Source organism: Vidua chalybeata, chromosome 4, assembly GCF_026979565.1.
Source record: "Vidua chalybeata isolate OUT-0048 chromosome 4, bVidCha1 merged haplotype, whole genome shotgun sequence".
Lineage (NCBI taxonomy): Eukaryota > Metazoa > Chordata > Aves > Passeriformes > Viduidae > Vidua > Vidua chalybeata.
Window position 1 is genome coordinate 8,390,578 of NC_071533.1, and position 15,220 is coordinate 8,405,797.

General features: G+C 35.0%; 1 protein-coding gene across 1 annotated transcript in view; it reads right to left on the reverse strand.

Moving 5' to 3' along the window:
• The window catches only part of LRBA (LPS responsive beige-like anchor protein), a 365,752-nt gene that overhangs the window by 299,664 nt on the left and 50,868 nt on the right, over positions 1-15,220 (reverse strand). Inside the window, exons 13-21 of the mRNA XM_053939908.1 lie at positions 14,748-14,916; positions 13,180-13,259; positions 11,791-11,853; positions 9,900-9,997; positions 7,605-7,697; positions 6,705-6,813; positions 6,088-6,169; positions 4,326-4,449; positions 3,884-4,076 (exon numbers count right to left, since the gene is read on the reverse strand). Of these exons, the coding sequence (XP_053795883.1) occupies positions 3,884-4,076; positions 4,326-4,449; positions 6,088-6,169; positions 6,705-6,813; positions 7,605-7,697; positions 9,900-9,997; positions 11,791-11,853; positions 13,180-13,259; positions 14,748-14,916 (1,011 nt within the window). The remainder of the gene's footprint in view (positions 1-3,883; positions 4,077-4,325; positions 4,450-6,087; positions 6,170-6,704; positions 6,814-7,604; positions 7,698-9,899; positions 9,998-11,790; positions 11,854-13,179; positions 13,260-14,747; positions 14,917-15,220) is intronic.

The following is a 15,220-nucleotide window of genomic DNA, read 5'->3' on the forward strand; positions in this document are numbered from 1 at the left end:
TCAGGCATTGCACAAGTGACAACCAAAAACAGTCAGTGGTACAATGACCCTCTGAGCCAGGTACCTCTGCTTCCCCTCAGGGCAATGCAGATACACTTTGCAGAGGACTGAAGAACACCTGAAGCCTTCAAATTTCCCTGGAGCTGAAGAACTCTGCTGTGGGAGACTCTCCTGCCCTCATGACAGGGATAAAAAACAGATAAAAGCATCCTTAGCAAATCCTGGATGCCAACAGGATTTGGACTCCAGATTCCAATGGCCTCCTACCCTCTAAAACTGAGCCACGTTCACTTCTCTGCAAATTAGTTTTTGAATTGCCACCACATATTAACTCCTCCACCACCCAATCTCTGCAGCTTTTGCTAGTTTTCCCTCATCGGGGAGTGATGAAAACCTGGCAAACATAGTACACATAAATGCTCTGGGTTTTTTTTCTCCTCCCTTAAATTAAACAAGCAGGGCACAAAAGAATATGCAAATTTACTTAACAGTCACAATGTTTATTACAAGTGTACTTTAGACTGAAAACTGACAATTAGTTAGAAATAGACCGTACTGTAAGGTCCCACTATTAACATTTTAAAATTTTACTTCTCATTCAGATCAATGAATAAAATTCTGCCACTTAAACAGAAACAGAACTGCAGCTTACACATATTAACATCTCTGAGTCTTACTCACTGAAAATTTCTTGAGCTACTAAAAACTAAAAACAAATATCATTCTTCACCTGAATATATTTTCTTTAACAGAAAGGCAACATGAATCAACTTTTAAGTAGTAAAATATATTTAAGGGCCTGAAATAAGCAGATGTTAGTCTTCCCAGTCTAAAACATTCAGATAATTTAGAAGTGTATTGCACTGTATAAATAATTTTATTCTTTTAAAACCTGGGGAAACTGAAAGGTTAAAAAGGGAACTTGCCCACCACCCTTTACTTGTTTCCTATTATTAACCCTTCCTATTATTAATCATTGGTCCTTTGTAAAAAGTAACAGTACTAGACAGATAAAAATCTAAGACTGAGTTAGCATGGTTGCAATGTTTAAAAAACAGAAGTTCTTGGATGCTTTCATAAATTCAACACTGGCCAGTCAGAAGAAACTGGAGCTGTGATTTAATTTTTCCAATAATATTTTCATTGAACTAGAAGCAACAGATTAAACACCTTTGTTTAATGGTTTAATATCTGGAAAGCATCAAAAATAATACAGAAATTAACAAAATACATGAGTAATACTAAGAAATTTGGCTTTTAAAAGGTTGCACACACGTACACACCTTCTAAATTCTGAGTGCAAGGAAACCAATGCAGTGCAATTACGCTGGAAAAGCCACTGCTGCTTATAAAATGCTGTGCAGCTGTTGGAGGAGAGGGTTACAGTGACAAACAGCTTCCCTGCTACAAAGGTGGCAGGAAATCTATCAAACTGGACAATAAAATTGCAATTGAGTTTCTTTGGCTTTTTATAGCAGCTGCATGTATCTTGATGTGTAGCTCTGCAAAACCTATCCAATTGTGTAACACTGGTCCTTTATGTACTTGTTCTTTATCATAGAATGGTGTTATAAATTAGTGGCACAAACGGCACAGAGGGTTGTAAAAAGGAAAAATAAGTAGTAACCCAGTACAATTAGAGATGAAATAGGAAAAATCCAAACTGGTTATTCTCCTAGCAATGTTAAGGAAATATTTTTGTTCCCATAATTCCCACATTACTTTGAAAGCATGCTAGAAATCAAAAACATCTGAGATGCACTTAGCATTGAACAATTTGCCCACTGAATTATGTCTACACCAGGTTATGTGTGAATCTCTATGAATCTCAATAGTGGTAAAACAGGATACAAGACTATTTAAAATAAGTAAAATTAACAGGATTAAAAAATCATTATAATTATCTGTTTATAAGGACATTTTTCAAGAGCTTTTTTGTGACTTATCCTAATTTATGTTTATGTAATTAAGAGGCAGCTCTGAAGAATCATCTAGTTTTACATCGCTAGTTGTATGAATTGTATGTATTACAAAAGAAGTTCAAATGAAAAGTGCATAATAAAGGTGAAATTTTAAAATCTTGATAATGGCACCATCATTCATATCAATATTGTCAAGTTAGTTTCTGGCTGCTTTTGCTGTTTAAACATTCTCATTTAGGCTTCTGGAACTAGTATTAGTACTGATGTCCAAAAAAACTGACTTCCTTTATGAGTCGTTCAATATTCGACCACCACACCCTGCCCACACTCACACACTTTCAAGCTTGTGATCATTCAACTTCTTCTGAAATGGGCTGGAAGAACAGACAGATATTATACATTGACCAGGAAGTCAACAAAATTAGACTTGGGAAAACTTACAGGGAGTTACTCATCCTACAACCAAGGACACCTCCCTATCACAGCATGCCAGGAACCAAAATGAGAAACACAGACTGAAGTATCTTCTCATTCACTATGGCATTTCACAAAAATATGCAGCCCTTAAAATACAAATTAATAAACCAGACCAACATTATCTATATCTATCTACTTTTTGGTCTTTTCTAAAACTGCAGGGTTTTGTTCTTGACATTTGGCCACAGCATCACAATAAAATCTTGGTTTTTTTTCTCTAGGAACTCTACACCATTGATTAGCCACATTAAGTCACTGAAAAGAATGACCAAAAATCCATATAACCTTTCTGACATAGATGTTGTTTCAATGAGATTTCTGACATTACATTATCTTACAAAAGGAGTCTAGGAATAGAACTACAGATTATAAGATAATGTGCTAGCTGATTTCTAAATTCAAGACACCAAAGCTCTGACTAAGAGTTTAAAAGGTGGTCTTCCTTTATTCACCTCTCCATCTTTCCCCAGGGACAATTCCCAGTGATTCCCAGCAACCATACACATACTAAATTATGCCAGTTTTATATAAAAGCATATTAGGGATCTTTACTCTGGTTCCAGCTTGCCATTGTACAATTCACCCGTGCCCTCTGCATCTTGGGGCAAAGAGAGGAAACTGGTTTTTGAAGACTGAAAAGCCGACAAAAAAGCGTATTAAGATTGGTCCGACACCAAAAATGTGATCTCTGTAAGGGTTAAAATGTGGCCCTGGGCACTTTGCACAGGAATTCCACTTAGCTACGTGACTGTTTAGTAAAGTTATTTCACCCATTTTTATTACATAGATTTCTACAATTGTCTCCCCATAGCCCAAGAATGCACTATGGGCCTCTGAATGCAATAAACAGAGCTGCAAAATAACAAGGTTCTTGCTGTCTGCAGAGACTGACCTTTTCTAAGAAAAAAATTTGTTTAAAATCCAAGACCTCAGAAATGCCAACAATTCCTTAGTATCATAAAGTGATCTTTTGGATTCACAGATGTCCTTTTTCACACTGCTAAGTTGCACACATTTAGAAATAGGTAATTTATCATTTAATTCATTTTAAGTAAATATTCTGATAACTAGAATAATTCTGAGGCCCACACTGGCCTCACTCCTATGTTTAGAATAAGGCAGTATAAAATACCTTTTGTACTACTGTGCCTCATTCAGAGAACCACTAATAACTTTTATGATGTAACTCTGGTTGTAACAACAAAATTCAGACAGAACAAAAACAAAGGGTAATAGTCTCATTCATGCTGCATGGATTTTCACTCTCACCCCATATTCCATGACAGTTTAACAGCAGAAGCATCTGCCTTAACTTGGATTTCTTTGCTTTTTTCCTCATTTGTTTTACAGCCTTTTGATGTTACTAAAAGGTATTTCTGTTGATGAATAGCTATGGTGCGCCACCTTGTGTTCCTGCTGTTACTAAAAAGCAAGACCAGCACCAACATTTTTCGGAAATGCTCCTAAAATTTGATTAATCTCACCTTTGAATGTGTGATTGACAGTGTATCCACCCATACACGCCAGCCACCCCACTCATATTTTATTGCATGGTACAGCAAAATACGGAATATGGTGTACACCATCTCAGTTATCTTCTGCTCCTCAGAAGTCTTTGGATTAAAACAACAAAGGGAAAGCATCCACTCCTGCCAGACAGAGCACTGCAACAAACTCCTGCAAAACACAAACATGCTATTGAATCATATTATAAAATGTATCTTAGAAATATATACAACAGCTAAGTCAAGAATCCAACATGCTTTAAAAAATTGCTACATGCAAGCTTCTTTAATTTTTCATACTGAAGACTTTGCTAGAGTACAGAATTTGCTGAAACAGCAATGAAGCTGTATCTGCCCTCATGAGTTTAATTTACCAGGAGACTTTATTTTCTATACTTGTGCATAGAGCAAGCCATCTTACCTCCTGTTTTCTCTGCTGTTATTAAATAGTTTAATCATATCTGAGAGAAAGGCTCGCCGGACCTCCAGAGTTTCTGGACACTGTGGAGAATTACGGATCAGGATTGCAATAACCTTCAAAATCTCTGTAAAACAGTTAATGAGTAACAAAATATTAGGACTAAGCACAGCATAAAACAAAAGGCCTCTTTCAACAGTGTTTGTACAAGGAAAGTGACACCACATAAAAAAGTTTTATGCTGAGAAAAAGCATATCTCTATTAGAGAAGAAGGCTTAAGTAAAACAAATCCCTTCTTCCAATACTTTTCAAACCTAGCCACCCATCAGGGGGATTTGCATGCCTCTAAAGAAAATGGAATTCATTGAATTATCACGTTTAAGGAACACAAATATTACTGCATGACAACTTAGAATCTATCAGAATCTCTCAGAATAATTTTTACATGAGGGTCACATAAAAAAGCATCCTTTAGAAAACCAATATATGAGAAAAATGCTCTACCTTATGAGATTTTGCTCTACTTTAACAATACTGAATTTTGAAAGAATGTGACCAACTTCCAATTAAACTTACCAGTTTCTGTTATAAAAAAAAACATTCCTAATATAAAATTTTATCTCTTATGATCACAATGTTTTCTGTATTTTTAGGAGGTCAAAATTCAGGGTACATCACACTTTTTGAAGCAGAGGGGCAGTGACTTTTCTTGTTAGTTTAAAAGAAGTCAACTTTGTAAATGAATTAGGGTGTAATCTGAACACAGTCATTGTGATAGTTGCAGTTCATCTTGTACATCTTCTTTAAAGAGAAATTCCTTATTTGATAACAGCAATGATCTAAAAAAGGGACTCTAGAAGTCACTCTTCCTACCAGACCTACATAATTTTAGAATCAACTCAGTCCCTATATAGTCTATACTGACCAGAGTAGTGACTGTCAACTCCAAAAATCTTAGGAAAAAGCAACAGAAACATGCTAACATCTGACTCATACGAATTTACCAGAAGGAAAATGGCATAATGCAACCAGATTTCTTTCCTCCAGATCTGCTTTGCTTTCTTTTCTCTTCCCCAACTTTCCACCTGAAGTAAATCTACAACTGTGACCTGTGACAAAGCAGCTACGAAAGCGAAAAATCTGTTATTTCTCCGGAAAAAAAGTTAACTCCCAAAGCTATCATAAGTCCATTGTATTATGTACAGAGCACATTAATAATGTATATAATTCAGGAAAGGAGATCAGTATTTTCTCTCAGTTCAAAAGACATCTAAAGTTTCATATCAAGATATTTCCAATAAAGTAAGCTATACCAAAACAGTGAGCAGATACATTTCTCCTATTTCCCATCTAGCACTGTCATACTGAATGTAATTTAAGATGAAAGGTGTTTCCATATTTTAGGCAATTTAGTCTGACATCACTAAATAATGCATTAAGAATTTTGCTGGACTCTTAACATGTATTAAATCAAAGTATCCTGTGCATACAAGTCTTGAAAAACCATTTCATAATGTGACTGCACAGCCAAAAAAAAGGTGAGTTATGAACTACAGACACATAAAATGTCTTTCAAAAAGCTATAGAGACATACTGTGTACATAACTCCAACTAAATAAAAGTTATCTGCCTTTTAGAGTGAAAAAAAATGTAAAACTGAGATTAGGAGGCTGGTAAATGTAATTAATAAGCTTGTTCATTGGTGGGATTCTTTCAAAGCAGACTTTTCTTAAAGTAGCACTTAAAAATGTGTATCATTCTTACGAGGATTTTGTATCTTCACCGTTGAATCTGGGTCAGGATGTTGTTTATGTATTACTTGAGTGCAAATTTGTTCAGTCAGAATCTAGCAAGAAAGAAGAAGATGCCATATCAATGTACATGAAGACAGCTTACTGAAAAATAGTTGGATGCAGCACAATCACCATCATTCTAAAAATCATCCAAAAAAATCCCCACTAACTTTCTTGATAATTTATTTCATCCTGTTTCTAAAACTCTATACACTACTTTATCCTTTTATTTCTCTCTTAAGTGCATACTGTTATTTAAAGTACACTGGAAGATGAATGTGAATCTAAGCAAAGCAATTATCCTAAGGCAAGATCATTGCTATAATAAAATGCCACAACTACATGAGCATCTGGTTCAGACATACAGGTTACTCATTATCCAGAATTGTTCATAATGAGCATAACCAAGTTAAGGAGGGGATAAATCCAAAGTAGTGAGCTTTCAGGGGCAAAAAAAGCAGCATTCAGCTGCATCACACTAAGGTTTAATGTCATCTGGAATATATCAGCACAAATATGTAAGCAATTTTCTAACAATGTCTTACAAGTAATTAGAAAGATTGGATCCTAACTACAGTGCATGACTACCTCAAACAGGACATTGTATGTGGTCATGGTGAATAAGCTTGTCTGAAGCATCAGCCTTTCAGCCAACAAAGAGAACAATCCATGTCCAAGCATGACTTCAGCTTTTCTCCTAAAATGGTAGAGAAAGATTAAACAAAATGCATTCCATTTGCTTTAGGGAAAAAAAAAAATTTAAAATGTGTGCCTCAAGAAATACAAAATCACTGGTAATATTTTTTTTTTGTTTGTTCCTTAAGTCTTTCACTTTTGGTGAAGGAAAAGTGTTCAGATTCTCAAAGGATGAATCATTCCCTGAAGGCAGACACCTTTCTTCCATAAATGAGGTCCACTCACCCAGGGGCCCAAAAAGCTGAAACACAGCCTTGGGGATTTCTGGATAAACACTGAGGAAAGCACACCTTTGCCCTCATTTCACTCAAAAATGCAACCATGGGCAGCAATCTCAATAGTTATCTACTATCACAGTCGATCTGAGATATATTAAATCTAATTCTCAGTAACATGGGGTTCCACCTCACCAGTCTAATTCTTGCTATTGATTTCACTGGCAAAGGGTCACTTTAAAAAGAAGGAGGCCATACTGCAAGTAACTATTCAATCAGCTTGATAAGGAAGTGATAATGCCTGAACACTAGCTGCCAGCAACAAGCAATTCCACCGTATTAAAAATAAATTTGTGACAAATAGACTGAGGGGTAGTTGAAGAAGAGTAGCTCCTATTCAGTGAAGCCTATTTAGTGATTAACCTCCATTATAGCTTTTTCCCCTTTACACACAAATGTGTGTATATACACCCAATAATTTATACCCAAAGTAACAAATAAAATGTCTGTGTCACAACCTACCTTTACTCCTTCCTTTCTTGGGAGGATTAGTTTTAAGACCCAAATCAGTACTTACTTTGGAGAAAGATGCTTTAAGAAATATCCCATCACTTTCAGAGCTTGGACCCTGATGCCTTCACTTTGTGATGCTAAAAGCTTGTAGACAACCCTAAGTGGAGAAAACACATTAGTCTTCTGTCAATGTGAAGAATAACAAATGTAGGTTTTTGGTCCTTGTAAACCTCCCATAAAAAAACTTAAGATATCTAAATGCATGTATCAGTTACATCCAATTTCTTTAATCACTTACTTCTCAGACAGTCAAGGGCTTAGGGCCACATCACTATCTGATTCTAGTTGGACTGTGGTTCATAGTATTCAACAGATCTTTAAATCTGTGAAATATGATTTTACTTATCTACATAGACTACTAAGCTCTCTTTGAAAAAGGAAAATATTAATTTCCAAATGTTCAATGAAATCATATTGGAACAGAAGGGACAGTACTTATCCTTTACTATAAATAAGATAAAATTTTTTAAGAAATTTGGATCATTTCACTAGGGGGAAGGCAAAAGCCTACCTCATTTAAACAATTTTGGAGAGCCTTTCCAAAACTATTCCATGTTACAGCATGGCATTTTAGACCTGCAAGTTTTAAAGAGTTCAAAGGACTTTAAGGTTTTAGGCCTTATCTATATATAACTGAGCACTCATCAGTAGTTATGTACTTTTATTTTTATATACCCAAAAATAAGTCTCAGGACACCTGAACTAAGACCAAAAAAAAAAAAAAAATTAGTTCTATACCAGAATTAAAGGTAAAACCTAAGGGTGTTTAAAAACCAGATATGTATAACAAATAATTTATCCTGGAGAATGCTGCAACCACAGAAACTACAGAAGGAAAGAAATAAGCAAACTTATGATGCACTGGCCATTCAAGCAATAAAATCCATTTCTCTGCTTTTCTTTACAGAACACTATCAGGGTTTCCTAAATGTATAGGGGAAAAGCATTTCCTTTCTTTTTTTTTTTTATTTTTTCCACTAGATTGGTTACTTTAACATTTTTAATTTTAAGAGAACTCCAAATATTTACAAAGTTTTTGAAAATTATTTTTAAATTTCAAGATTATCATGCCTTAATTGCAAAAAGTATATGTATCAAGAAGCATACAAACAATCCATTAAGTGACTGGAGACAATACCAGAGCAAGAAGTGTAACAACTGAGGCAGGAAAACAAAGTGATTTCTCACTGTGGACTCACTATTCATGCTGACTTGCTCATACACTTGTTAACAAAAAAAAAAACAAAAAACACCTACTGCTAGCTGTTAAATAACACCAAATGTACTGCATTGGAGACCCAACCTGACATTCAAATACTTTAGTATTTAGAGATTTTTATTTATTTCCCATACGTAATACATTACCATATAAATGAAATAAAATCTGATGAAAATGGGCAGCAAGAAAAATAAAAATCAGTCTAGCACTAAAAGGGGAGAAAACAATTAGAAACATGCCTAAATGCAGTCTCTTGAGAAAGGGCAACTGGAAAAAAATATATATAAACCGGGATTAACCAATAGGTGCAACTAAATGTATGAAATGAGACTCTGCATTTAAACAGTGAGAGAATTACTATTCCTCATATCCTTCTATGAACTGTTCTTACATTTGCTTGCCTATACCAATTTCTTCCCCACTATGTTCAGGCAGGTTCCTGTTAAATTAGAAAAATTCAATGCCGTGACCACCCTCTGAGAGCCACAAGACAAAAAGAGTCATAACTTAACTCCTCTAGCAGATTTTCTACTTGTACAAGTAGAATTTGCTACTTCCCCTACTTTTCTCTCAAGACAGCATTAAACACTTTTTTGTCTGTTTGTTGGGAAAAAGATTCCAAATAGTGCATAGCACAAAGTGCTACTTTTAAACAAATAAAAAGTTTTTCTGGAAAAGTCCCACAGGAGAAAAAAAAGGGAAGAAAACTAACAAGGACCAGAAGACATCTGAATCAATGTTTGTCAGCTCCCTTGCAGTTCCAACACATCTGTAAGAATGGGGGGCTGAAGATAGAGCACCAGTAGATGAAGACATCAATTCACAGACTGAAATGGATCACTCCCTGTTTAAGTGTGACTGACAGCTTGGAAACATTAAAAAAAACACCTGATTGATAATAAATCCAACAGCACCTCTTGTCAAAGTGAACACCTGGACCCAAAAATCTCCCAAGATGAGGAGTCTATGATTGCAACACACACACTGATGAGAACCATTCCGATTTCATGGGGATTCTTGCAAGCAACAGTATGGTCAAAACACCGTTTCCTTTTTCCCACTCAGAAAACTCAAACTTACTGTAATCCATTCCTCTGATCAAATGCAGGGATCATAGAACCAGGATGCTCTGACATCAGAGCAACCAGCAACTGCAAGACATCCATCAGATTGTCATCCTGTTGGATAAAATTTACAAATTTTAATTCATAACACATATACTGGAACATTGTTTTGGCTAAAAGAACCACTACAAAATATTTCAAAAGTATGGGGAGATTAATAATAAACTAAGGACCAAATCACTTTGGCCAGGATCAAAAGAACTGTAGCTCTAAAGGCAAGTGCAGAAGAAAACATTACCAAAAATATACTTAATTGTTTAGGGTGCAAAGTGATATATTGGTGTCTGGGATGTAAGGATTTAACAGGCAATGGAAATTTAGACCATGTTCCTTCCTTCCACACACATGCTCCTCTGTTTGCGTGTGTATTTCCCAATCCTATCCTGCACAGGAGCTACAAATAAACTGCTGCACATTTTCTGGGGCATAGAGTGGTGTTTAATGAAAAGTTTCTACTCAGAAATGTTCAAACCATGAGGAAAAAAATACTACCACCTGCCACAGACAATATTTTAAATGGGTAATTCAAGCCACTTAGTAAATTTTTCCATACTTTTAATTTAAAGCACTCTAAGCTACAGTTCATTAATTTGTTCCAAATTAATTGTAACTAAAAATAACCTAAGAAATAACAAAATGCAACTGTCTTTTCCCATACTCTGTAGTATTAAAATAAAGGTTTCTTTTAAAACAAAAAGAGCCCACAAATAAAACCCTGACCAACACTTTTGAACAAATACTCTGATTCTTTACTCTGGAGTATTTTGAACAAATACTCTAATACTTGATTAGAAAATCAGTTTTACATCCTCCTGAACAATTGTATTCACTTGATATTAACAGCTGACATTACAGGTGCTATCACTATTTAGCCATATGAGAAGGCTAAATTTTACTTTTTTTGTTGATGTTTTTTGAATTCACAGTTAGATTGTGGGATTCAGCATTCATGGATCTCTGATGCATGATTTTGCAAACTGCTAAGATACTTAAAAACATCACATCCTAATCTGAATGCTATATAAAACTTCTGTTATTTTAGTTCACTCTTACATAGTACCAAGGGTCTTATTATTTACTTCTCCACATAAAGTAGAAATGCTTGACTATGGTACTACCAAGTAGTAGTAACCAGCACAGAGAATAAAATGAAAATATAGGTGTAAGCAAAATTCTTTAAAAATAAAAAATCTACACTGCTTGAAATGAAGTTCAATTAATTCCTTATTTTACCCATTTCAAGCACTCTTACAGAGATGCGATCAGTTAGATTTATGTCCCCATTTCCCTTGTCTTTGATGTTGCATCTGGCATAAAGTGCCTTTTCCTGGTGCTAAAATATGAAGATGCAGATGTATCAGTGGTAACCAACATTTTCTCCCAATTAAGTTTATATGCTTCTCTTAGATGCCATTAAAATATATCTTTATTTTTTAAATGCATGTTTTCAATTTTATTACTTTATTTAAGAAGCAAAATAAAAAGGAGAGGAAAAAGAAAACAAAAAAATATTACTCAGGCAGCCTAAAACAAGGTTTTGACTTTTTTTTAAGTCATTCTCACCATCTGTTTTTCTGCTTGGTAAATTGGTTTGCAGAACATAAGAAACCATTTTGACTTACTGGCTTAATGAACTTCAATCTAACATTGAACATAGTGCTTAAATCACTGCAAGAATATTGGCATATCAGCACACTACTCTAAAGAATTGGACAATGTTTGTTACTTCCTCTGCAGAGCCATCTTGTGGCATAAAGGAGGTTATATTTGAAATTATTCAAACATTTGGTCACAAACAGCACTAGTATGCTACTCTTCATAAACACATCCCCCAAATTAAAAATTACCTCATGTATAGTAAGCAGGTAATTGAGGATAGCCTGCAATTCATCTTCTTTTATTCCATAGTCCTTTAAAAACAAACAGGTTTTAAATATTACCTTTCAAGTATTGAATGTCATTTCCAAAAAAAGCATTGTTACAAGAAATGTTTATATCACAAAGCAAGTACCACACAACAAATTTGCTTTCACTTGATCCTGTAATAGCTTCATAGCTGCAAGGTATGAAACTGCCCTGCCCCCAAAAGGAGCCACTGAATGCCATAAAAGTGTTTTAAAGCAATTTCAACACCGGCATAAAAACAATATAAACAGCAATATAGTATTTGAAATTGTTAGAGTAATACATGTTAATTGATACAGTCAATTTGAACTGAGCTTCCTGTTAACAGAATAATTAAATTGAGGTAAATAAAGGATTCAAAAGCAGATCTGGAAGTTTAATTATAAGCCTCTTAGCTATACCCATATCCATGTTTGCTTCTTGTTTTCCACTAGATGAGCCCATCTTCAGTTGCTATTAACTTTGAAGAAATCTCAATCATTTATTGTACCTATGCCAGCAATATGCCTTGAGGTATTTTTTGTGAAAATAAAATAAAAACTAACAGTTTCTAAGAACAGGATGAGGGTAGGCAAAAGCAGACTTCTTCACTTCTGGGGCTTTTATTTTTAAGGCAAGTCTTTCATTTCCCAAAAAGATTTTGCACCACTACGTGCAAACAGAAAACTTGCCAAAGGATCAAACTCAATCTTTTTCGACAGATGTTCTATTTACTGCTGTGCTGATTTTGGTTGGGGCAGAATTTATTTACAGGAGACAGCACACAGCTATGGTTTGGATTTGTAATGGAAATGGTGTTGATAACATAGAGATATTTTTGTTATTGCTGAGCAGGGGTTACGCAGAGAGACCAAAAACTTATGATAGGAAAAGTTCATGAAGAGCCTATAAGCAACAGAGCTGCTGAATTCCAATATTCCGTTAATGTCCAAGAAACAGCTTTGAAACTTACTGATACAGTCTTTCTTATCCTCCTCTGTCCCACTGACCCACAGCACATAGCATCAAATGTTTCTATTTAGTCTTCAGCCACTTACAATGTAGCTGATACTGTTCGTGTTTAAAAAAAAACCACTTTAAATACTTATTTCCCCAACAGTAAACATTTCTAAGGTAATAACAGCTTAGAACTTTCCCTTTTAAACAGCTTAAAAGGGGGAAAAATGCATCCTTAGCACTGCTGTCCGTGGCAAGAGCCACAACAAAAATAAGCACCTTACATGGCTTTTCTGTTTATTTACTATCACAAAATTCAACATGTTTAAAGCATGTTAGGCATTTCTTTATGAAAGGAAACTCAAACATTCTACTGTAATTTAAAGCTATCCTACCTTTGTGACTAGCTGTTTAATGAACATCAACAAAAATGCTCGCAGGGATAAAATCTCCTTCTGAGTAGGCCGTGGACCATCTACCAAAAAAAAGTAGATATATAAAATACAAATTGACAGTCGATATTAGCATAGACAGTATTTTCACAAAAAGAAAAATAAAAGGCATTTTCTGGCTGAAGAAGGCACAATTCTAAGTCTTCCCACCCTCTATTTCAGACCACAAAACACTACTGTGTTTTATCATTCTTATTAGCAAAATGTCTGATTAATGAGGTTCCACTAAGGCTTCATCTAAATTCTGATTATTTTAATGTTTCCTTGTAGTGCCATGAACTAAATTCATGCAAGGAATAAGACTAATACAAGAACTTTAGGTCAGAATTTCCAGATTTCAAATTTTTGAAATTTATAGTTTACAGGTTTTTCTAAAGTTCTGTGATAGCTCAAAGCAAGCGCTACATGCCATTATTATACACTGGCTAAATACACAAAAATCAATCTTACAATGCCACATATAAAGAGTACTTTGAAAGACATTACTTAAATTTTTAACTCAAAGTCAAAAAGGACTGACTTCTGCTGTCTCTGCGCAAAACAGACTTTGAAAGAAACATTTTAAATACTCAAACACTCAGTAGCTCCCAGGAGAGGCAAGGTTAAAAAAACAGGTGCAACCAAGTGTCAAAGTCAAGTAAAAGCTTTGGGACAGAAATCAAATGAAGTGCTGCAAATACATTTTGGGAGACAGTTTTTACATTTGCCTGTAGGGTCACAGTTCTCATGATCTTAATCATCACAGAAAAGCAAACCATCTAGAGAATGAAAGTGAGCATATGAGTCTGGTTGTATAAAGCATAGGCCCACAGGCATATTTGGTTTAAGAACAGCTATTTTCAGTATAAACCAGCCTAGTCAAAATAAGCCATTAAATTGCATTACTAAGACTGTCCTACTCATCCATTTGCCTCAGGCTCAATAAATGAGTTACTAAGAAAATCCACAAGAGACTAAAAATAAAGGAAAATAAAAGAGACTAAAAATAAAGGAAAAAAAACATGCATGCTTTGCTTCTTAAAGGATGAAAAATACTACAAAACAATTCTTACAGCCCTCTAACGGCAGGGCTGGTAATTTTGTGAAGTTGGTGGCAGGAAGTCAGACTCATCTAGGGAGCACTCACTCCTAGTAAATCTAGCTGTCTCCCATCACCTACTTCTCCCTCTGAAATTCCAAAAATTACAGAGAAAGACCATATTGCCAAGCACAGCTCTACTGTTCCAACATCCTACCATTTCTCTGACCATCTCTGTCTAGTATCAGTTTACATAGCTGTCTGATGACAGAGGATATGACTTCTAAAGAATGTTTCCTACAGATTGTGAAAAAACAAATCCTTCAAAGACAAAAGCAGACCACTCACACTGTTACAGGGAACCCACCACACTGAAGGGTAATTACTTCTGAAGAACTGATGGTTCTATTCTAAACATTGTATATAAAACTTTCTTAAAACAAACATCAGATTGTGAGAATAAAAATCAATATATATATACATATATACATACCTGTGCCCTTGGGAGTTATCCCACTGCGATCCTGAGGGTTCACCACCCAGTAATAATACTTGAGGGTGTGCATGACCAAAAGAACTGTCCCAACCCGCCGGATTGCTCCGTAAATGTTAACAGTGGCAATGAACTCAGTAGACAGGTAAGTGTAAAGGGTCAGCTGAACCTACACCACAAGTCAGGGACAAAAATCATCACACCTGAATTAAAGCATGCCAGACAACTGAATTCTTACGTTTCATCTATCAAAATGTCTTAAATAGATTTTCTCTGCATAGTTTAGTCTTAAAACCTCTGAAAACTGATGAAAAATTTAATTATATTTCTGAAATTGTGCAGTGCTGGTAAGAAGTTTTCAGCTGCAAAGTTTTGACCAAAGTTGTTCACTGTCAGAATCCAGAAATTCACCAAAACAAAAATATTCATTTTCAATTTATATCAAGACTTAAAATCTGACAACCAAGATAATT